We start from the raw sequence: 24,858 nt of genomic DNA, 5'->3' as shown, positions 1-24,858 counted from the left end.
CATGAGTTTCATTATTTGGCAACTTTAGCCCCTAAACGGCTATATAGTTCAAAACAGATTCAAAAAAGTTACAACTTTCGTCCTTAACGGCTAGTTTTTCAAAATGGCTATATATATACACTTCAAGTGAACCACCATTTGACACCACTCTTGCATATATTCACCTATATTATACCAAAACACACTTTCGTATACATAAATCATCATGAACAACCAATTTCATTCAAGTTTATCAACGTACACGAGACCCGATTTGTTTCCTACTAGGGACGATGATGAAGAGCTTTTTGGTATCATGGTCGAATGTGTTGATTTGCTTGAACAAGGTGAATCATCAAGACCATACATACCCCGTAGCGTCGTCGAAAGAGATCGATATGGTGCTGACGAGCGCCTAATGACAGCTTACTTTAACGAAAACCCAAAGTATTCGTTGAAGAGCTTTAGGCGACGATTCAGTATGTCTAGACCTATGTTCTTGCGCATCGTGAACGACATAATATCATACCTATCTCGCAATCCAGGTCCTGTGCCTTTGCATTTTAAAAGAATGCAAGACAGGCAACTTGATGCCCGAGGAAAGCCTGGTTTCAACACCATCCAAAAGTGTGTATGCGCCATACGTCAATTGACGTATGGCTACAATCCCGACTCGCTTGACGAGTATCTACAGATGGGTGAAGAAACATCAAGGTGTTATCTAGACTATTATTGTAAGTGTGTGTTTGAACTTTACAGGGATGAATACTTGCGTAGACCAACACCGGAGGACATACAACGCTTGTACGCTTGACATGAAGAGCTTCATGGCTTTCCAGGCATGCTTGGAAGCATTGATTGCATGCACTGGCCTTGGAAGAACTGCCCCAAGGCATGGCAAGGTCAGTTTATGCGTGGTGATCACGGTCATCCAACCATCATGCTTGAAGCAGTAGCTTCATACGATAGGTGGATCTGGCATGCTTTTTTCGGCACAGCTAGTTCGAACAATGATATAAATGTTCTGAACCAGTCGCCTTTATTTAGGGAAATCATTGAAGATCGTGCACCTGATAGCTCGTTCACTGTTAATGGCACCCACTACAAAAAGGGTTATTATCTTGCAGACGACATTTATCCCGAATGGTCGACTTTTGTAAAGGCGTATTCATGCCCTCAAGATGAGAAGCGAAAGAAATTTAAAAAGTTTCAAGAAAGTGCCCGAAAGGATGTCGAGCGTGCCTTTGGAGGGCTTTAAAACTCATGACACATTCTAACCCAACCAGCAAGATCAAAAAGCGTGAATCGGATCACTCGAACAATGTACGCATGTGTTATATTGCATAACATGAAGGTTGAAGATGCGGGGTACGCCATAAGCTCACTCGAGGATGGAGACGACATTGATTCAATCGTCTTACCGGAGCATACGTTCGAGGAAAGGATTGCACTTCACCAACGTACCGGCAAGGAGCTTCGAGATTGCAATGTGCATCATGCTCTTCGTCATGATCTTACGGAGCATATATGGCGCCTCCCGGCTTAATGTGTGTTTTTTATAATAAACTATTGTTAATGTTTTTATTTTAATGTGTGTTTCCTTTATTTTGAAGTATTGTAATGTGTTTTTTTAATAAATTGTGTAATATTTTTATTTTTAATGAAATGTTTTTAATTTGGGTATGTTTTAGTTTGTCATAAATTTTAGAGGGTTAAAAGTGTAAAGTTTGGATAAATTGGTAGAATTAAATAATAGGTGGATCCAAAACTAGTCTTTGGTGGATGAGTCCATTGGGTGCATTTTGGGGGAGATTAGTCCTTGGAGTGTTTTTTGCTGATGTGGCGCTGACAGGGACTAGTCTTAGGTGGATTAATGTCCTCCATTGAGTAGCCTCTTAGTTATTAGTTTACAGTTTCCATGTCATAATTGCATATCCATTTTCGTATTAAATACTTAAATTATTTAATTTCCATTTCACAAACCAAGCCTCATACGATTCTGTATATGTATATTTATTAATTCCCCAAATTTCTCAACAATATATGCCATTGTTTTTTTTAAAATTCTCCTGTTTCTGAATTTTTTCGTTAATTGATCCAAGTTAAATTAGTTTTATGCATCCATGTGAATTAATTTTTACGCATCCGTTAGTTTTTATGCATCCAAAGTAATTTTATGCATCCTAGGTCATGTTAGTTTTTTATACACATAATCTGATAAATTGATTTTAGGATGCACTATTTAAGAATTAGGATGCAGACATGTATCTAGTTATTAATATTAATATAAAAAAAACCTGTCATTTATGTTATTATTATACTTAAACTGCCATGAATACTCGACATGTATTTTTTTAGAGTTAAAAACAAGAATGGTACCCGTGGTTTGTCACTTTTTGCAATGGTAGTCCCTCTCTTTATTTTTTTAGCAACCGTGGTCCCTGAAGATATGTTTCAGTTGCAACGACCGTCCCTCAGTAACAAAATCGTTAATTAGTGTTGTTAAGTTTCCCATGTGAGTAGCACATAAGGGGTATTAATGTTCTTCCACCTACACAAACATAGGGATGTTCAAAAGTATTTGTATCCAAACACGTTATTTAAAATCTAATCCGATATTTATTTGAAATGTCGGATATTCAAATTTTGGTTCGGATATGGATTTAGATTTAGGTAAATATTTTTGAAAACTTTGGATATTCGAATATCTAAAAGTCGGATATTCGACTTTTGTATATCCTAAATTTCCAGATCAAAATTTTGGATATCCAAAAGAGATATTATGCGTATCTTATCTTGAAAGTTTTAGATATTTCGGATATTCAAAACCTTTGGATATGTGTTCGGATATTCAAATCCACTATCCGAAATTTTGAATATCCAAAATTCGGATAACCGAGTTTTAGGGGAAAAAAAAGTATCCTAAAAAAAAATATCTCAAGTATCTGAATTTTAGGGAAAAATAAATATCATAGATATTTTTGTATTATTAGAGATATTAAGAATAACGTTTTGGATACTTTCGGATATTGAAACTAGAAATTGTCGATATCTTTTGATATTTTCGAATTTTTAAAAAATGATATTGAAATTTAACCAAAAAAAATTCTAGATATTTTTAGATATTCAAAATATCTGAAACTTTTCAAGAATTACTATCCGAATTTAAATCCGAATTTATTGTATCCAACTTTTCAGAGAAAATCGAATCGAATTTTGGGATGATGGTTCATATACGATACTTTTGAACACCCCTCTATTTATGCAGGAGGAAGGACATTTATACCTTTCATGTGCTACTCACATGAGAAACTTAACGACACTAACTAACGCTTCCGTTAGTGAGGGACCACCGTTGCAACTGAAACATATTTTCAGGGACCACAGTTACTAAAAAATCAAGAAAGGGACTGCCTTTGCAAAAAGTAACAAACCACGGGGACAATTCTTGCATTTAACTCATTTTTTATGTTTTTTTTAATTGTTTATTTTAAGTGATTGTTTTGTCCTTTAAAATACATGTAAAGAGACATATTCACCATTAATTACATTAAATATTTCAAAAATACCCTCAATCATCTTAATCTTTAATTTATTTCATCCAATGGACATAAATTGTTCTCACTGTTCTTATTGTCACCGGAAAGCTACTATATATATATACGCATTTTCCATCCAGAATTCTTTTCCTTTCCTATACTTTCTTCTTCTCTCACTAAGGGTATGTTTGGCAAAACTAGCTGTAGTTGATAGCTGTAGCTTTTAGTTGTAGCTGTAAGCTGTAGCTTTTCATTAAAGCTGTTAAAAAAAGCTTTTATCTATTAGGAGTGTTTAGCACGATAGCTGTAGCTGTAATTTAAAAATGTAAAATGACAAAAAAGGACACTATTAGCTTAATAATAAAAATTTCACTATATATACTAACAAATAAAAAGTACTTACTCCGTCTCATATTAAGTGTCTTATTTTGACTTTTTGAGTGTTTCTTTTTTAACTTTGACCGTAAATGTTTAATTTTGCCTTATATAACACTTTTTGAGTCTTTCTTACTATACAATCCTATAGCAATTGATATATCTCCTCCTATCATATATTTATATATCTAAATAATAATAATATATGTGGTTAAACCTAGGGCTGTAAACGAACCGAACGAACACGAACGGGAACTTGTTCATGTTCGTTCGTTTAACTTAACGAACGGATAAACGAACATAAAGTTGTGTTCACGAACAGATGAACGAACATAATGGTTTGTTCATGTTCGTTCATTAGTGTTCATGAACAAATGTTCACAAACACAAACGAACGAACACTAATGAACGAACACAAATGAACAAACATATAACTAGTAATATTTACAAACATATAACTTGAAATATTTACAAACATATAATTATATATATTAAACTTCATATTCAAGATTACAAAATATTTGATTGGCTAAAAGTTTTACGAAACTTTCATACTTATGATACGAAGATACTTCATTCATCTAATCGAAAAAGAGGTTTATATGATCTCATTTCCTAAAAAAAAAGAAGTTAAAAGCTACAACTTTGAACCCATTATCAAAGTTATATTTGATTTTTCTTTAATTATATAAATAATTAAATATTAATGTTAATGTTAGTATTAATATTAATATATATAGCAAAATGAAATGTTCACGAACATAAACGAACGGATGTTCACGAACATATTAACGAACGTTCACGAACACAAATGAACGAACGAAGGTTGTGTTCATGTTCGTTCGTTTAACTAAACGAACAAGTTTTTGTGTTCATGTTCGTTCGTTTAATTAAACGAACGAACACGAACGAACTTCCCGCCAAACGGTTCATGAACTGTTCGGTTCGTTTACAGCCCTAGTTGAACCCATATATTCAATAGATTATATACAATTACGTACGGATATCGATATAAGCTTTACAAAAAATTATATCCAATGAACTAATCTTATGTAGAATTTACTTGTGTATCAAAAAAAGAAAAGAAAAAAAACAAAACAGGGGTAATGATTCTTGAGTTGTGGAAACGGGTGAAGTAAAAATAGGTATCCGTGAGATTTATGGTTATTTTTGTAATCTTCATCATTAAAAGCTACAGCCACATGAAACGCTTATTGACATAACGTTTTGTTATAAATCTTTTGGACTCAAACTTAAAGCTAGTTGTTACCAAACAAAATTTTTAATATTATACCAGCTTTTAAATCAAATTAAAAGCTAAAGTTCATTGAAAAGCTTGTTTTAAACATAGCCTAAACATCAATATCACCACCATATCATTAAGCATTAATCATTTTGTTTTATCAAGAAAAAGAACATGGGATCAAGAATAAGAAAGTGATGATAGTAGCAAATATGGAGGCGGTGATGGTGTCTTGACAAAAATAAGAAAGTCAAATTTTATGTTTCCTTTTTGACTTAATAACAAAAATAACCGTCAATTACATCTATTTTACTTAATACATACATTCTTAATGCATTCAACCACTTAATACACTCAGCACTTAATAGCTAAAAAAATAAACGTGCCTTAACTCAGGATGTGGACACTGTATCTCTTTAATATGTAGAATAACTGCAACCTTGACGTGTCACGTATACAATGATGGGGTTAGCTCAGTATCTACCACATATAGGATAAATTTATCCTTATTAAATATGGATTGAGATCTTCTAAAATTATTATCAACTTTACTATTAAAATTGATGATATTAACAATTGAATTAAAATCAAAGGTTAAGATTCAAAAATGATTTTTAAATCTTGACCTTAGATTTTAATATAATGCTTAAAATGTATTCAACTTATCAATAAAGTTGAAACTAACTTAAAAGGATCTTCATTCATAAAGAAATATATTTTTAAAAAATATAAATAATCATATGAAAGCTTTTAATTAGTCAAGAACTGAGGTCATTAGGCTTCCAAATAAATATTTTAGGCACCCAAGAAGGTAATTTGGGTTGGTCAAAATTCGGGTGCTTAATGCCCATCCAAAACTCCTTACAGTACATTTTATCGTATCGTTCAATCGTTGTCATCAACTATTTTAGTTTAATTGGTTAAGAGCTAGGTTTTAGTTTAAAATTTGTGAATGGGAAAACATGAGTGTTTTTATAATGAGCTTTTTCTATATATAAAAAAAATAGAATTGAATATTTAGAAAAACAAGTTAATCAGTTCAAATTTATTAACTAAAAAACAATTTTAAAAGAAGGTCTGTCTACGAACAACATTTTATTAGTGTTCAAAATGGAACCATTGTGTTTCGATAACATGGACATTATTATACATAAAAAAAAATGTTACCATTAACAATCTCATGTATCAACATTGTCAAGATCGTTGTTTAAAGTTAAAATACAATTACAAACAATAAACAAAGCTGATCATATCTCTCATTCTCTCATGACTTTTGTTATCTTCATTTAATCTGTACATCAATAAATCATACATGTCACAATTCATATTTAACTCGACTTTATAAAACATACCAGTCGAATTAAATCGTCATTATAAATGGGGCCAGCTCCAAGTTAACGAATATGATGAACCTAGCTCGCCCCCTGAGGGTAATTCTGTAAGACTCATGATCGTCGTTCCTTATTCAATTTTACCATTTGTAGTCGTTGATTCCATTGCTTTTCGATGAAGCCATCGCATTTTAACGAATGAATTCAAGAACATGAATAGGAATGCACCATTGAGGATGGAATTGAAAACCCATGCCCCAATTCCATTGCACCCTCCTCCCCATACTTGCAAAAACAACACCCCACAATGACATATCAAATTTAACCCCAACAAGACTATTTGAATGTTAGCCACTATTGGATACGAAGCCGTTGGCAATCCTAATTCCACCCAAAACCGATATCCATACACGACGGTGTAAGTAAATGTGGTAAACACGATTTCAAGTACTTGAAATGATTGTGAGAATTCTAACCATATAAAAGACATCACTATTGGAACGGAATTGGTAACAAGTTGAATTAAAGAAAGTCTACGACGTCTCAAAATTGTAAAAAAGGTCCTAATCACGTGCAAGTAACGTGATAGATAAAAAGCGTAAGACCAAAAGAACACACGCCCTGATGGGCGCGTCCCTAGAGGGAAACAGAGGAGCCATTGAAGAGGGGTTTTATTACGGCCCCATAACCACCTGGTGTCCCTGATCTCTGCAATAGCAGAGGTCAGGGTTCCAACCAGTATGATGGCCGATATTACACACATAACAAAGCTATGAAAGGCGGGGATAAGGCCAAGTGGGACAGGGCGTGTTCGATGGCGCAAGAGAAGAAGGATGACATGGAGGGTGACCGAGACGATAAAGTAGAAAGATATTGACAAGAAAAGAAACACCCATGTCGCGCCCCATGATTGGGCATGGCTCCAACGGAACCCGACGACCGTTGGGTGCTCTGATAACATGTGAATAAGATGGTTTAAGGTCATGTTTTATTGTTTGATCAAGAATTTGTGGGGAGAAGAAAATAAGGGGTGATCAAGAAACGAAGATATATTTATATATATACAGGTGGGCAAGTGTGAAATGTATATATTTGATTGGGTCTTAAGAATCGTGGAAAATGGGGCGTGACTTTGAATAAGAATTCATGGGGTTTTAATAAATGAGACAATTTGAGAGAGAAGGTATGCTGATGTTGAAGCTTACTTCATATCTATAGAATGTTCTTATGTATTTTCGTCTTTCTTTAGCAGCCCATTCACGAATTCCTTTTATTTAAATTGAGATAAACGTTTCTAATATCATCTAATTTAAACACCTTATCCTTAAACAAGTTTACATTTTCGATCATTTATCTATTTTAAACATATAAAGATTATCTTTAATTTATTTTTGAAAACATCTAATCTTAAAAGCTATTAATAACATCCAATATTTATCCGTTTCAATAACATCAAGCAGGTAATGAAGCATCTGAGTTTTATTGATAAGATCGGGGGTTCAAACTTTGCCTAGGACATCATGAGATTTTCTTGTAATGAAGCAACATTGTAGACTTGGCTACCAACGTTGTTTGCGTCTGCGGGAGTATGAGATCGCCTTTCGCTAATGGTTGCCTCGAGTAGGCAGACTTTATTCGTGAAACGTCAAAAAAGGTTTTTTTTTTTAATTTTTAAAAAAGAAAAAAAACCTTATAGCTAGGTGTTCTGTTTACTCTTTAAATGCTAAATAATTACCTACATACAAGACTTAGTCGACCATGAATCCATGATTGATTGAATGATTGTAGTATTATTTTGCTAAAAAGTAATATTTTTCATATGTATGGTATAAATTTTTGATGGATAGTATCAAAGTTGTAAGAAGTCCTTAAATCTTTTTTGCATTTTAAACATTTTATTAATGTTCTGATTAGAGTATGTTTCGTTTGTAGATACATCATATATGAATGAATGAATGATGTTTATTTCCCTTTAAAATATTTAGCCGATAGCTTTGAATTTACAAGCTAGATAGTTAAAATAGCTATGAAGTGGTATAATCTATTCTTATAGCCACAAAATATATAAAAGTAAAGCATGTGTGGTAATAATATTCCCAGTTATAAATGTATGTTCATACATATTAAAAGTAAATACTTATATTGATTTTATGTTTGTCACCAAACACCACTTAGCATATATTATTACCTTAAAATATTCCGTTTTTCTTCATGGCATTTGAATAGTAAATGTTTTTCTTTTTTTTTTTTTTAAATAAAGAAATCGTATTTATCATCTCCATGTGCGTCAATAATTTAACTTTTTATCATATTGATTGTACATGAAGTTCGTTTTTCTAAGTTGTCAAACATGAAATTCTAAATATTATCTTTCTAACTGCATATATATAAACTACTTCGAATCTTTTTAAAAATGTATTTTAACGGGTAAAACTTAAAATCTAAATAAATTTAACAATGTATTTTCAATGAATGAAGCTTATAATCTTTAATATTTTCTTATAAAAATATAACATCGTTATATATACATAGGTTATATAAATATTTAAAAAACATTTTTTTTTATTATATTATTATTATTATATATATAGTGTTCTACATTTACACTTTTCTTGTAGTGAGGAATGCCAATTTTATCAAGAATCAAGATATACTTCATGGAATCATGACTATATGTCCATGAGTCCATCCAAATTCCAAAAATCCATATCAAGATGAAAAAGAGTCTCATCTACGGATCGACCCAACAACCACCCGTTTTTAGTAAGCCCATATCTCACATCATACACGTTTAACTGAACAAAAAAAAATGCATAATCTGTGAAACTGAAAATCAAGTGCATAAGAAATAATTATTAGTTGTAGCTTTTTAGTTATAAACGGTAGTTTTTAAAAACTGTGAGTTAAAAGCTTTTATTTTTTAAAATCATTTAATATGGTATTGCAATTATAAAAACTAGTTAAGATTTCATCCAAACTAAAGTTTACAAAACATTATTTCAAGTAGTGTTTATTTTAGAGCTATATATAAAATCTAAAGTTATAAATTCGTTTAACAAAATAAATAAAAATCTTTGTTGCATCTAATTGCATCAAAACTTGATTCACACACTATGAACCAAAAACCCAATTGGGTAACGAGTTCGATTTTATTGCATTGTCTGGTTGGGTTGGGTCAGGTCGAGTTTTGACACGTGATAAACAAATATCCTTTTAATATGAGAACCAATTGATGCTGCCACCACCATCACCATCCGTCACCGCCATCACACCACCGTCATCGTCATCTCGCCGCCGCATTGCGCAAGTAACATATTCGTATAATATATATTGTGAGTGTTAAATTTTAAGGTGATGTTGAAAAGAGAAAAATGGGGAAAAAGATGAATAGATAATGCTATGTTAGAGTGAAAAGAAAATGAAAAAGGTAATATAACAAAGAATAATGTGATGAAAATAGTAAACAGTTATAAAATATTCTTTCATAAATAATTGTGTTACTTTGGAGGGGTCTGATTGAACTATTCATGTATAAACCGGATCCAAAGTCAGGTTCACACAAACCAAATAAAACCCGAGATATCTCCGTCACCGATAACACACATCTCCGGTAACTCATTACCTCAATCACTAAGAATGTTCAACAACAGCATATCAATTCCAGTAACAGAAGACCTGCCGGAAGAATTTTCCGGCAAGATACGTTCCCGGCCACGGAGAAAACGGAGGAAATCAGAGTACAGAGGGAGATCCGAAACTTGCAAACAGTTAACCAGATATTGGCCTCTACTTGTCTTAATTGCTTCTGTTTTTCTACTGATTTTTGAAGTTTATAGAATTGACTGGAAATCAAGTACTAAAAAAGATGATGTAGCTGTTGGTGATCGGAAACCTGATGTTAAGAAACCGGATGGCAATTTGAACCGGCTGGATGCTCCACGTAAGTTATATATATATAATATATCTATATATATATTCAATTGATAATGATTGTGTTTGTATATGTATAGGATTGTTAGTGTAAACCGTGATTGATTTAATTAAATTATAGATTAGGTATTTTAATTTAATCAAGTTTGATTATGAGTTACTATAATAATGAGATACTAGCATCTAGCCTGCACAATGCCATAATTTCTGGTGGTTTGGTTTAATGCTGTCAGCTGGAGACTGCGGTAGCCGTCGAGTTGTCGACAGTGATGTTATTTCCTCCCTAACTAGCTCCTTATTAAAATGAAAATCTTAGAATCATTAAGAAGCATATTTTATACTAAGTTACCCCAAATGCTAAGTTAGTGTCTTAGTTTTGACTAGAATTCCATCAAAGTCCAGAATACTGTTAGAAAAGAATATTGAGCTATATGTCGATAAGAAGCTCTGTCATTAATGTTGGATTAGGGACACAAGATTATCTAAAAACCAACATGATAAATACTTTGAAAGCTTACTTATCATATCTGCTGCTCATGCTTGTGGGGATTGGATGCTCCCTTTCTTTTTTCTTTTTATGGCAAGCTGAAACTACTGGTTCAATAAACACCGTATGTCCATATGCTTCATGCTGCAGCATTTGTTATGCAAGCAAACTGGTACATATAGATTTTAGGTACTCACAATTCTAAGCCTCTGAGTATATAAGGCATATGTGAGATTCGTGTAGCTATGATGTCTGTTAGGGACTTAAAGTAGCCTCATTTGTAATATATACCCTCTTTTACAAACTAAGATATTGTGGGCACCCAAACTATTTCACTTGATGCTGATAGACATATATATCAGGTTGCTTAAAGCTTCTGCCTCCTGATGAACTTCAGCATCTGGATTTCCCGCTGAATAAAGAATTGCTTGTTCCTATTAAGAAATTGGTTTATATGTCAGAGAGTAATGAACAGCATGATACAAACTCTCAAAATGAGATGGGGATTACAAGATTCAATAGGTTTACTGGGTACCAAACTCTTGATCAAAGAGCCCAGAGTTTTAAGGTCATATCATATTTTCACATAAGTAATAAGCTTTGATTTGTGTGGTTCCTGTTTAATTATCTTACTGATAGCGGATGTTACAGGTGAATGAAACTGTGTGTGTACACTGTGGTTTCTACAGTGAGAATGGAGGTTTCACAATATCAAATGAAGATAAAAATTACATGCTAACTTGCCAAAGTGTTGTTTCTACTTGTGCATTTGGTGGCGGAGACAATCTTTATCAGCCCATTGGGATGTCAGATGCATCGCTTGAAAAGGTCGGCATATTTAAATGCAAAATTCTATATAAATGTGGATTTCTTTATTGTAGTAAACTAATTATCTCGTGGGATAGCTTTATGCAGGTCTGCTATGTAGCATTTTGGGATGAAATTACTCTCGCAACACAGGAAAAAGAGGGTCACATAATTAACAAGGATCGTTTTATTGGGAAGTGGCGCATTATAATTGTTGGGAGTCTTCCGTTTAGGGATCAGCGATTGAATGGAAAAATCCCAAAGGTAACAGACTATTTATGGCCTGAGCCTTATTAAGTTATATGTGTCATTTATCTAGTAATGGGTGGGAGGTACTGAATGGTGATGATGTTATCAGATGCTGGCACACCGGCTCTTTCCTAATGCAAGATATTCCATATGGGTAGACTCAAAGTCCCAGTTTAGAAGAGACCCATTAGGAGTGTTTGAGGCACTATTATGGCGTTCAGAATCTGTGTTTGCAATTTCTGAACATGGTGCTCGTAGTAGCGTGTATGATGAAGCAAATGCTGTTGTCAAGAAAAATAAAGCTACTCCAGAAGAAGTGGAAGTACAAATTACTCAATATCGCCATGACGGCCTCCCTGAAGATAAGAGATTCAATGGCAAGAAAGGTATAAACCGTATTATAAAGATGCATGTATATGGTAAGTTGGTAACCACTATCTGTTATGATAATTGTATAATTTTAATTTTTAATTGTGTGCAGCTCTAAATGAGGCTTCAGTGATTGTAAGGGAGCATACTCCAGTAACTAATTTATTCATGTGCATTTGGTTCAATGAGGTTGTTCGGTTCACCTCCCGTGATCAGCTTAGTTTCCCATTTGTTTTTTGGCGGTTGAAGGTGTTAAAGAATATAAATATGTTTCCAGTTTGCACACGGAAAGATCTTGTGAATAGCATGGGTCATGTACGCAAGGCCAAGCCTTTAAGTTACTGAAGCCGGTGATGGAGTATTTTTTGTCGAACACACTGTGCAAAGCTACTTTTAGTATTTATTATTATTTGTACATTTGTTATGTATACTGCATAATTGCTGAAGGATAGACTAAAGCTAGGTGGTGGGTTTAGATATATTTTAGCCATTTTTGCGGGTTTTGTTTGCATCTTATACTTGAGTTGAGAATTCATACATTTTTTCATGAGTTCCTTATTCTTCTTGTCTGTGTAAATTAATAAGGTGGTTGATGGGTGTTACAACTCGTAATTGTTTAGTGGCGTTGCTTAATAGTATTTGTTTGATCCTATTGGGTTGCTGGGTCGGTTACGCTGCTACACATATGTATAGTTACTCTTTCAAACATTTTCAACTTAAATGGGGGGGAACCAAGACCAGATACTACCAGGTTGGCAGGTTTAATAAGCATTTGACCCGACTCATTTTTTTCATTTTTTCGTAATGCACATTTAGAAAAGTCATATAAATTAGGATAAGAATAGATCAAAGAATAGGAATATAAATTGGGACGATTGGAAAATTTTCAATCCGATTGGGATTTGTATATTGTGTCACTCCATGTTTTGTGTGAGTTGGTCTATTTGAATAAAAGTTTTATTTCAAAAAAAAAAAAAGCCATATATCCAGGGATGGCAACGGATGTGAAAAAATCCATAACCCGTGGATACCCATTCGTTATGGATGGGTAATTTCAATATATTTTACCCGTGGGTATAATACGGATATATATAGGTACCCGCTCGCGGATCACGGATTGATAATAGATATGCCATATCCGTCATGGATAAATCCGTACCATGAACCCCTAATATCTATATAAGATACCCGCGGATATAACTGATTAGATAAATGAGATTTTTGTGCTCTTTGACGAGAGAGCAACAAGATTTTAATCAAAAACTCTTCTAACTCTTGACTAAGATTCTCATTTAACCTTTTTACCGTAATCGCAGTAAAGTTTTATTGAGTTAGAAAATTTGAAGTTTTTAGTTGCTATTTTTATATTTTAAAATGATAGTTTCATTTCAGCATTGATGACATTTTGTGTTTTTTTATATGGAGCTGAATAAAACAAATAGTTATATGCCTTTTTAAATCACAAAACATTAACTTTGTATTTCGGTTACCAATGACTTTGTATTGTGGTTTTATCATCTTGCAGATTCTTTTTTAAATGGTTATGCTTTATGATTTGATAAAATAACTCGCGGATATATCCGCAAGTTTGTATACCTGCTGATAATGAAATGGATAAAATATTTAACTCGTTAATGGATACCCGCGAATCGATGAATTAAGAAAAACCCGCGGACATGGTAATAAGAAAGGGGTATCCGCACCCGTTGTCCGCAGGTGCCATATCTTGAGGGTTGACCCTTAAATCGGGTTCCACGACAGTACGTGTGATATTGAAATTTTCTATTTAAATAAATCACCTTATATTTATGATGATATAAATATGCGCTTTATTAATGACCAAAAAGTACAGTTTAAGACTATTCGATAGACCATCTACTTAAATACGTGCATGATCAGAGTCAAAATCAAAAATAAAATAAAATGATGAGGAACATTTCATGTCCGTACATTTGTCTTTTGTTGTATTACATTGATCTCCATCTATCCGATTAAAGTTTTCTTTCGAAAAAAATGAGATTCAAAAGATTTGAACAAAATTTTATTATATATGGTTTTTAGATTTGAAAGGACAAACAGGTAGGAAGAAATGGCAAAATCAAGGGGGGATGAGAAGGAGCTACAGCGAGCATGTGAAGCCGCAATCGAAGGCACGAAACAAAAGGTTGTAATGTCGATTCGTGTTGCAAAAAGCCAAGGTGCATGGGGCAAAGGAAAAATTGGAAGCAAAGGCAGTCAGGTTGCTAAACCTAGAGTTCTTGCCATCTCTAGTAAGCCCTCTATATCTTTAATGTTTATTTATATTCTAAATTAATGGTCAATCTATTCGTTAAGTGCCGTGCGAGTCTTATATAATGGTGCTTTCGATGTATTGGTTGGAAAATGTATGTAGTTTATATATCTATACTACTCATTTAGTTCCCTCTAGCTTTTGTTATAAATCCAAAATGCCATTTTTTTATTCACTATAATACCATTAATGAACTTAGTTTACAACATCTATCCTTAGTTCTTAAATAACTACACTACCCTTTTTTACATCAGTTACTTTTACATTAATAACCACACTGCTACCGCCTCCGCCACTACACCGCCTCATTGCGCGGGTGGGCATATGACTAGTTTAGTATAAACAATATTGGCTTTTCGGGCAACTCTTGACCCACAGTTTCTTAAGCACCTGCACGACCCTTTCCCAAAAATCAATACATAGACATCACCAATGTTACATTTTTTGGTTCTTTGAATTATTTGGTGAGAGGTTGCTTCTGATTTTACTCTTCGATGTCAAAGAAGGTTAACAAACAAATGTGGCCCGAATTCAGTCTAGTGAATTGTTTGTTCAAAATCAACCATATCATCACTTGACTGTAAGGCATTTTGTAAACTTATCGTGGACTCTTTGTGGTTTTATGCAGCCCACGATAAAGGTGGACGAACTAAGGTATTCCTTCATGTCTTAAAGTATACGAATGGAGAAGAACTTGAGGTATAACCATTATCTATCATTCACTTTTGTTCTATCTAGTACCTGGTGCACTCATTCACCATTTTGTTTGGTGTAAAATTATGATATTTAAGTTTGAAAGATCTTCACTCGAACACATTTTCATGACCATCTACACTGAAGCCAAGGACTGTTAAGCCTAATTATATCTTCACTGAATAATTCTTTAGATATTAGAAATCAAAATTTTAATACCTAACATGCAAATTGTTTTGATTACACTTTTTTTTAATGGTGAATGTTGGTCTAATAGACGATTATTTTGGGACTAAAGGAGCATCATAGTGTAGAATCTCTGTTTAACTAGTCCAATATTTACCAATGGTGACAAAATTGTTAATCTCATCGGAAGTGGTTCGTTTACTAAATTAATGCATATGTTGTTATTGCACATATATTGGTAATCTTTTAAGTTGGACACAAGGGGCATACTTTATTTGAATGAGAAATGTGATTATATGTACATTCCTTTGCCGATTAGGAGTCTTGAACTTTTAGAATAAATTCTCTGATTTCTACTTGTACAGCCTGCAAAAATATATAAGCTGAAACGTCTTGCAAAGGTTGAGGTCTTAACTAATGATGCAAGTGGATGCACATTTATGCTGGTAATGGTTATTTTCCTAATGTATGTGAAGTATTCTAGGCTTCTTCAAATATCATTGCCAATAAGGAACTGAATTCTCCAAACTGTAATAGATGAAAGTTGGTTTCTAATTTGCTTAATGAACTAATCTGCCTATAGGGTTTTGATAATATTAGAAACCAAAGAGTTGCTCCTATTCAATGGACCATGCGCAATCTTGATGACAGGCTAGTTATTTATCCAGGTTTTGATTACTAGAATTCTTATTAGTATTATTGACATTTTAATTAGTCTATTATTATTCATTTTCTGATGTCCAGGAATCGTCTTTTGGTCTGTATTCTTCACACTTGCAAGGATGCACTAGGCCATCTACCAAAAGTTGTAGGTGTCGACATTGTAGAGTTAGCTCTTTGGGCCAAGGTGAGTATGAGTTTTTCTAGTTATGAAGCGCTTTTATCATTTTATGTCACTAAGTTACAAGTTATTCGACACATGACTAGTTGACTTACATAGCTGTTGTAATTATACACTATCTCGTCAAGTCAGGTATTATAGTTTTGGAGTTAAAGTACTCTAACCTGCATTGAGAAAGAGGAGGTGGGAAAACTATGTCATTTAGTAGCAATAAATCCTGTTTGATCTGCATTAAGTGCTTACTACAACATCATCTTATTTGGTTGTGAAGTTAATAATTCACCCAATCTTTAAGTTGTACAGAGTTTGTGTCAGACTCCCACACAACAACAACAGTACCCATTACCCAATCCCGCCAAAAGCAGGGTATGTGGAAGGTGGGATGTAGATATTCTCACGAGAGGCAGCTTCCAGAAGTATCAGACTCCCACAAAAAGACAGAAGTGCTCCACTCGTGTTTTCAGTAGTTTCACAAAAGCCTTCTTCAGATTTCTTCCTTTTCTGTCCCTTGTCCTGTTTACCAGACATTGGCTTTCTCACTTTGGTGATATCTAAAAAATAATCATAACATGCAGGGATCTTATTGTTACTTATGTTACATATTAGGGTATTACGTCTTACACTCCATGTTAAGCCAAGTAGTCAGACTGTGGCTACTTAAAGTTTGCCAGATTATGAGTACTTATGGTTTGCTTTTGATATGGTCAACGTTTATACGAAACCTTGAATAACCGTACACACACCTAGAGGCTTTAATTTGTAAAGATCAGTTGTATACAACACCCAATGACCCAATGGCTGCACAACTCAAAACATTTGCTTTAGTAATCCAAACTTAATGTAGTGTATCGATCCTGCCCCAGCTGGTCTTTAATCCAAAGTTCTCCTTTTGACTACTTCATCATAACATTATACCCTTGTTAAAACATTTGTATGCAACATAATGCTTTTGCTTGTATAGGAACATGCATCAGAAGGTTCTAAGCAACAGAACCTGAAAGATGGATCTGCCGGAGATGTGCTTTCAGAAGTTAACTCAGCTGTTGAAAATGATCTTGTGTCACAAGCAGAAGAAGAGGATATGGAAGCACTTCTAGGCACGTATGTATAACTTTTTCTTTTCTTTGTAGAGAATGTTATTGTGCCCAGAAAGCTCATAATGCTACCACAGAAGAAACTTATTTCCTCTAGTGTTTCACTGTCCAGTAGTTTTGTCTAGCCCTGAAACAAATGCCTTTAAAACAGAGATGGTTTAATAAATCTTCTCTTATTTATTTGCTTCGGAGTTTTTGTAATGTTAACTAGTTGCAATTGTTATTGTTATCCCAAAGTTGTCTATTGGGTTATATCTATCAGGTTTCTGATGATTGTGGTGATGGCACTGTGACCAGGTATGTCATGGGCATTGGGGAAGCAGAACTCTTTTCCGAAAGGTTAAAACGAGAACTTCATGCTTTGGAAGCAGCCAATGTGCATGCAATTTTGGAAACCGAACATTTGGTAGATGAGGTAAATTGGTCACACTAGAGGTCAATATCAGAGTTACATTACATATTGGAACAAATAGGATCATTATTTGGATTGCATTATCCATTTCTGTGTATGCCTGGTCTATTGTCGTAAGAGTGTTCCTTTTTCGCATTCAAAAACTATTGAACTTGTTATCATTCATGTAGTACTGGCATATGTAGTGAGTGAAATCCTACATGTATATACCATGGAATTCATTAGACAGTAATTCCTTAATACACTCTTCAAAAAGCACATGCACATGTTTGCAGTTTCTGACTTTCTGCTTTACATTTGGTAGATAATTCACCATCTCTTCTGTTTTATGGTTCTGCAGGTGTTGCATGGGCTTGAGTCATCGATAATATATGCTGAAGATATGGATGAATGGTTGGCGCTTTTTAATGTTAAGCTCAGACATATGCGAGAAGACATTGAGGCGGTATGGATGTCTGGACATTATGCTACCAAATAATATCTATATATTACTGTTGTATTCCTTTCCGGACCCGGATTCATTTAAAAGAGACAAAATGTTTACTCATATTTTTAGTTAACATGCCCCCCTTCCCTTCAACTTAATACCAACAATTTCTTCAATATATCTTTTTATCCTCTTCATGAACCTTGTGTGTCGTATCGCATCAACAAAATTACCAATGTCTATTATAATCTTTAGTCACATCCTGTTATAATCGTTAACTTGTGTGTCGCAGATAGAAACACGCAACAACAAACTGGAAAGGCAATCCATAAATTACAAAGCGTTGGTTGTGGAACTGGAAAATCTTCTTGAAAAACTTCATATTCCTCATGAGGTACATTCTGATCAACCAGTAATAACTTGTTTGATCAAAAGTTTGATTATGTTATATGCATTCCAGATTTCAGATAGTCTAGCAGGAGATTCCTTTGATAATTCATCCATTGATAAATATATTGAAGCATGTGACTGGCTAAGAGATGCTTTGCGTGGTTTCGATGCTTTGGATCCAAGCTATGCAAAAACTAAAGCCGTACGTCCATGTCCGTCGTTGTAATATAATTTCTAAGTTATAGTGTTTCGTTTGAGCTCTGTGCATCCTGTCACAGGTCAAGGAAAAGAGGGCAGAACTTGACATAAATAAACTGACTTTTGTTCGAAAGGCTGGTGACTTTTTGAGAGACCATTTCGTCCAATCGGTGGATATGTTGATGAATGATAAAAGAAACTTCTCCCAGGTTTGTTACTTGGGCTGCTACTTTATTTCTTGCAAATTAGAGAGTGTAGGAGTCATCCAGAATTTTTATTGGTGTTTGGTATTCACAGCGTGGGCAACTAAAGAAGCCCGACCATGCTGATCTCCACAATAAATGCAGGGTTTATGTTCGTTTGTTGCATCACTTGAAGGTGAATTACATGGAAAAGTTATACTCCCTCCATCCCAAAATAAGTGTCCAAGAAAAAAAACGAAATTTTATAACATACTGTCATTCTGTTGTATAGTTTTGTGAAAAAGTACATTAAGGGTACAATGGTAAATTTAACATGTTACTTTTCACTTATTGGGACAAATTAAAATAGAAGTGTGGACCCTTATTATGTGACAGATGAAGTATAATCAATAAATAAACATGTTTTGTTTATCAATTGATTTATCCTTACAATTGTAAATAACACATGTTTCTCTTTCTCTCAATGTAATTTCAGATTCTTGATAGTAATTGTTTGGCTCCTTTGAGGAAAGCTTATTGCAGTTCCCTTAATCAGGTTTTACGGCGTGAGGTAAAGGTCAAATACCTAGGATATTTCTTTCTGTAGTAAAGTGTGATGAATTTGTACTAAGAAAACTGTCACTTCTTGTTAGAAACTTCAGTGAAATGTTAAATATGTTTTCAATATGCAATTCAAGATGCCTGTGAGCATCTGAAAACTTAGGACAAAATTAAGGGCCCAACATCACATGCAATGCTTAAATTTTCTCCGACGAGGTTAAGTCGCCTTCAAATATGCCTGTGTTCAAATTTTTATGAACTAATTTCAGGCGCGTGATTTTGCTAACGAGCTTCGTGCTGGTACTAAAGCTCCAAAAGTTCAAAGTGTATGGTTTGAAGGTCCCTCCCCCAACCAAAATGTGGACACATCTATGATATCTGAAGCTTATTCCAATATGGTAGCAGTATTTATCCCTCTCCTCGTCGATGAGGTGTGAATTTTCCCCTCTCCTCAATACACACATAGTTTTCGTCTTTCCCCTTTTAAACAAATTCCAAATTGAGGCCAAATTGGCCATAGTTCCCCCTTTTTCTTTTGGATATGGCTTTACTTTTAGTGCTACTTCAAACTACACTAGCTTTAAATTGCAGAGTTCATTTTTAGCTTTTTTAATGCGATTTGAGGTTTCTTCTGATGATGATTTAGACATGGAGGCTGATGAAAATGGCACCAAAGGTAATATATAGCACGTACGAATGGCTCTTTATGTTCACTTGATAAATACCAGTTGAGCTTTGCATTTGGAATCATGTAGGTACATTGGAAATGGGGGCATTAAATGAGTCACTCCGTGATTTACTAGATGGGATTCAAGTAATTACAAGATGTTTATGGTCAATAGTTCAATTGTACAGAAGATAATACTTGTTTAATTCTTTAATCTCAGATAGGTCGAATGTTACTATTTATATTTTTTGATTTTCAGGAGGACTTCTATGCAACTGTGGATTGGGCACACAAGATTGATCCTCTGCTGGGCATATCAATGTATGGTGTAACAGAAAAATATCTTACTGATATGATAGCGGAAACAGCTGGATATGTGCGCCTCTTACTTGATGCCTTGGAAGATAGAATTACTACACTATTTACCCGTGTAAGCAATCTGCAAAGTTGAAATCATAGAGAAGCGATGCAGATTCATCAACTAAGTTATAACTTGTATATTGCAGTTTGTTGAAGATGCCCGTCACCAGATAGAAAAGAATGACAAAAATGTTAAACAGACGGGTGTCATGTCATTCGTACCCAGGTAAAGTATTACGTTTCAGAAAGAATACCTTGAATCACTTTTTCATCACTCTGGATTGTAACCATTAGTAGGTTCAGCCTTAATATACACTACTTCCAATTGGGCTGTATGGTTTCTATATAGATTTGGATTGCTTGCTACCCGAATGGAGCAGTATATTCAGGGACAATCCAGGGATTTGGTTGATCAGGCATATATAAAAATTGTGAGAACTACAAATTTCTTACTCGTGTTCTACCTTGTGCTTATCCACCAATGAGGCTTGTATAATGATGAATATTATTTGACAGATTGGCATGATGTTTGTGACTCTAGACAAGATTGCGCAGGCAGACCCAAAACACTCGGATATTTTTCTATTAGAGAACTATGCTGCATTCCAGAATAGGTATTGGTAGTTATTATTCTGAAGGATTAATTTACTTTGTTTACTATTGTTTTTGGAAGTTCATTATGTAGCATTATACCACTTGTGTAAACATGATAACATTAGATGCTCATGAGAAGCAGTTCTGTGCAGTCTATATGAGTTGGCCAATTGTGTACCAACGTTGGCTAAATTTTATCATCAAGCAAGTGAATCCTATGAACAATCTTGCTCACGTCATATCAGTGTGATCATATACTATGTAAGCAACACTTGTACATCACTATAACATATTAAACATATCATGTTCTTGTTAAAAAAATTATTCTTCTGTTAGTCATGATGTATGCTAGTGATGATATGTCGATTTATCAATATTTGCAGCAATTTGAACGTCTTTTTCAGTTTGCTCGAAGAATCGAGGATTTGATGTTAACTAATGCGCCAGAAGAGGTCTTCTATATATATTCTTAATCTTTTTTTTTGCATAGTCATATTTAGTAAGTACCTAATGTTGACTAATTCTTTAAAAATTACAGATTCAATTTCAAGTTGGCATGTCAAAATCAGATCTTAGAAAGGTGGTAAAATCTAGTTTAACAGGGGTAAGTTGCACAAATTAAATGTTTAAAAGAAATCTCTTCTGATCAGTTTTAGAGCCCATACTTTAATCATATTATTTCCATATACAGGTAGACAAGCACATCACAGCAATGCATAAGAAACTGATGAAAAACTTGACTTCTGAGGAATTATTGCCTACATTATGGGACAAATGCAAGGTACTATGGACTTTGTTTTCTACTACTGCATCATTTTAGTCTTTTCAAATACGAAGGTCTAACGAAAACGAACTTTAGCTACTCATGTGAGTGTGTTTCAAAAGATGTTCTCCATCCAATTTTATACCAAATTGCACTGTTAACTTTTGGGACAAATTCATAAAAGAAGTTTTGAGAATTATATACATGCATACAACAGAGAGATGAGACAAGTACAGTTATATGCACTTACCCCTTTTGATTACGGAGTATTATAGAAGATATGTTAATAATGAATCAATAGTGATTTACGTAACAATACTCTAAGTTTATAAGTTTATTAAAAACAATAAAATATAATTCTACATATTGTTTACTAAGCAAATAAAGTGACCAAGTGATGATTAACAGAAAGAATTTCTGGACAAGTATGATAGTTTTGCTCAGCTTGCCTCCAAGGTCTACCCGAATGAAAATATTCCATCTGTACCAGAAATTCGAGACCTTTTAGCATCAATGTAGAGTTGCATTGCATTTGATTTCGTCAGAGAATCCATTTCAAAGTCGGGAAGTCGATCGAAGGTATGTTCGTTGACAGCATGCATTCACAATCATACTTGTATTTTCAGAATTTGGTAATGCTAGTTTTGGACTTTTGGTGGAATGTTTTATTAGTATAATTTTTGTTGTAAGTTAGTGTCACAAAGTAAAGAGATATTGATCACGTGGGTTCATATTTTCTGTAATGGTTTGCACTTCGCAGATTGATGGGGTTCAACAGGGTGCATGGAACATGAAATTGAAGTTTGGTCTCTCAATCTTGTTCGAGACCTTGTGGATGGAATATTGCATGTTTTCACATATGGCCATATATAATTGTTTAAATCACTTGTATCTTAAATTGCTATCTAATTTTACCTTTAATTTTCTTCACTTTTACGATCATTTGACCTTTTTAGTCTTGCTAGAAGAAAATAGCATTCTATATGACTAAATATCACATATCTTTTGCTGCAATTAATTCTTCAAATTCAAAACATTTTACATGAATCATGAATGTACTTTGTGGTAATTTATTTGGACATACTGAACTATTTGGGAGCCCTATAAATGGGAATCAATAAAAGTAGTTGTGTATTTATCAATTTTAGACTTTGCTTGAAAGACCGATTTTATTCTATCTCTTGTAATATCCATCAAAACTCAGGTTATCATTTCATTAAATAATAATCCTTAAAAAGATAACTATGAACTTCTGTAAACATATAATAATAAATCAATAAATAAGGCAATTAATTAATATTAATATTAATATATAATATATAGGAGTATTTAACATAAATCAACAAACAAATAAACCCTAAAACTGTATATACGGCGTACATACGTGTATAAACAAAAACCACCAAAATATATTAATTGATATGATAGTAGGAAGAATTGAAGATGGGACGTTCTTCCACATTAAAGCAGCTTATGAACAATGCTTCCAGGATCTTGATGATCGGCAGATCTCGGCCCCAGTTATTCCATTTATCATCGACGGTTAAAGGGTCGTTTTGTTTACCTAAGTACGTTCAACCCGAAATCCCTTCATCATCTCTCTTTGGTAAGTACTGCATGTGTACGTAGTTATAAGGTTCACTTGTCCATACGTCTCATTTTTATTATTTTTTTTAGGTGAAATATAGTGAAGTACAGTATATATTAACTAAAATTGAATCTGTTTACCAGTAGACTTCAAACTGGTACTATGGACATTCCATATACCACATAAGAAGCCAAAGTATATAAATTACATTTCATATTCCGCATAAACCATATTCATTCTCAAAACAACTTGTACTTGATTTGTATTCAATTTCTGGATGCCAAACTCATTCTGATAACAGATCCATTAGTATTTGTTTTCTATCGTGACCATAAATATATTTATTTGTGTTTTAAACGCATTTTCCAATAATATTATTTTCGTGAAGTAAATTATAACACAAAAGAAAAACATTTTATGGTCAAAGTTAATTGCAAAAGACTCAAGCCAAAATAAACCTGATAATCTTCTCTTTAGTTTTAATTTATTTTTGATTTTATCTATAGGCATATAGCCTATAATAAACCTGTTGTTTTTTCCTTCTTGATATTTTAGATATAATGAATCGATTTGGGCTAAACGAAGTGAGGGTTTTTTGTATTGGTGTAACGGATATTAAGCCATCATCGCATCTGGAGACTAATGGATGCCTCTACTACTACTTTCAAATGATCGAATGGAGTCATTTCCTATGAAAAAGTGAGGGTGAGTGCGGACCACAATGAGTTGGAAATACAAGGGGTAGTGTACGATGAATCCAAAGCAACACATAGCAAATATGCTTGCGAAATCTATTTACCAGAAGATAGTTATTATTTGAACTACAACATGAGAGGTATCAAGGCAGACTTTCATCATGACGGAGGAGAATTATTACTAGCTATTACCAAGTTCAACGCAGAAGAAAGGATGATGAACCATAAGAAGGATGAAGCGGGAGAGTTTTCAAAGCTTAAAGAAGATGCATTCAAATTTAATATCAAGGTCAATGCTGCTATATAGACATTATTAATGGTGAGTGAATAGCTAGTAGTACAGAAATTTTTTTCCTATATTCTACTAGCACTTACAACATATTTTCGTGAATATCGGAATAGACGACTATGTGAAAACGCTATGTGATTGTGATGTAAAATGCAAAATGTTTGCATGTATTATAAGCAATATATTGACATTTATTCGTTATTATATACAATACATATAAAAGAATAATTATTGATTGTACGAACTAATTACAACCTTTAACAGATGGAAGCTACTATCTATAAGAAGATGAAAAAATAATTAAAGGATAGTAGCCAAT

The 24,858-nt window shown here is 33.7% G+C and overlaps 4 protein-coding genes across 4 annotated transcripts; 3 read left to right on the top strand and 1 right to left on the bottom strand.

Annotated features, from left to right (window-relative positions):
* The first annotated feature begins 205 nt into the window (after positions 1 to 205).
* Positions 206 to 1,237, top strand: LOC122588247. The gene is made up of 2 exons (XM_043760367.1): positions 206 to 713; positions 819 to 1,237. Exons 1-2 carry the CDS (start codon positions 206 to 208, stop codon positions 1,235 to 1,237), a joined length of 927 nt encoding a protein of 308 aa, XP_043616302.1.
* A 4,979-nt stretch (positions 1,238 to 6,216) lies between these two features.
* Positions 6,217 to 7,574, bottom strand: LOC122589816 (elongation of fatty acids protein 3-like). The gene has a single exon (XM_043762138.1). It carries the CDS (start codon positions 7,450 to 7,452, stop codon positions 6,598 to 6,600), a length of 855 nt encoding a protein of 284 aa, XP_043618073.1. The 5' UTR covers positions 7,453 to 7,574; the 3' UTR covers positions 6,217 to 6,597.
* Positions 7,575 to 9,965: 2,391 nt separating this feature from the next.
* LOC122588583 (probable hexosyltransferase MUCI70) lies at positions 9,966 to 12,862 on the top strand. The gene is made up of 6 exons (XM_043760722.1): positions 9,966 to 10,407; positions 11,247 to 11,452; positions 11,536 to 11,712; positions 11,800 to 11,955; positions 12,050 to 12,326; positions 12,422 to 12,862. The coding sequence occupies exons 1-6, from the start codon at positions 10,104 to 10,106 to the stop codon at positions 12,652 to 12,654; spliced, it is 1,353 nt and encodes a 450-aa protein (XP_043616657.1). The 5' UTR covers positions 9,966 to 10,103; the 3' UTR covers positions 12,655 to 12,862.
* A 1,338-nt stretch (positions 12,863 to 14,200) lies between these two features.
* Positions 14,201 to 23,003, top strand: LOC122587300 (exocyst complex component SEC3A-like). Its single transcript, XM_043759426.1, has 26 exons — positions 14,201 to 14,579; positions 15,228 to 15,298; positions 15,844 to 15,924; positions 16,062 to 16,129; positions 16,223 to 16,325; positions 17,281 to 17,420; positions 17,711 to 17,828; positions 18,166 to 18,270; positions 18,545 to 18,646; positions 18,713 to 18,844; positions 18,921 to 19,049; positions 19,138 to 19,218; positions 19,519 to 19,593; positions 19,853 to 20,014; positions 20,175 to 20,259; positions 20,339 to 20,397; positions 20,510 to 20,680; positions 20,757 to 20,836; positions 20,960 to 21,041; positions 21,127 to 21,224; positions 21,357 to 21,465; positions 21,588 to 21,656; positions 21,743 to 21,808; positions 21,896 to 21,985; positions 22,376 to 22,546; positions 22,728 to 23,003. The coding sequence occupies exons 1-25, from the start codon at positions 14,399 to 14,401 to the stop codon at positions 22,484 to 22,486; spliced, it is 2,568 nt and encodes an 855-aa protein (XP_043615361.1). The 5' UTR covers positions 14,201 to 14,398; the 3' UTR covers positions 22,487 to 22,546; positions 22,728 to 23,003.
* The last annotated feature ends 1,855 nt before the right edge of the window (positions 23,004 to 24,858 follow it).

Source organism: Erigeron canadensis, chromosome 2 (genome assembly GCF_010389155.1).
Source record: "Erigeron canadensis isolate Cc75 chromosome 2, C_canadensis_v1, whole genome shotgun sequence".
Taxonomy (NCBI): Eukaryota; Viridiplantae; Streptophyta; class Magnoliopsida; order Asterales; family Asteraceae; genus Erigeron; species Erigeron canadensis.
Note: the sequence above shows the minus strand (reverse complement) of the source record. Positions and strands in the feature narration are given on the sequence as shown.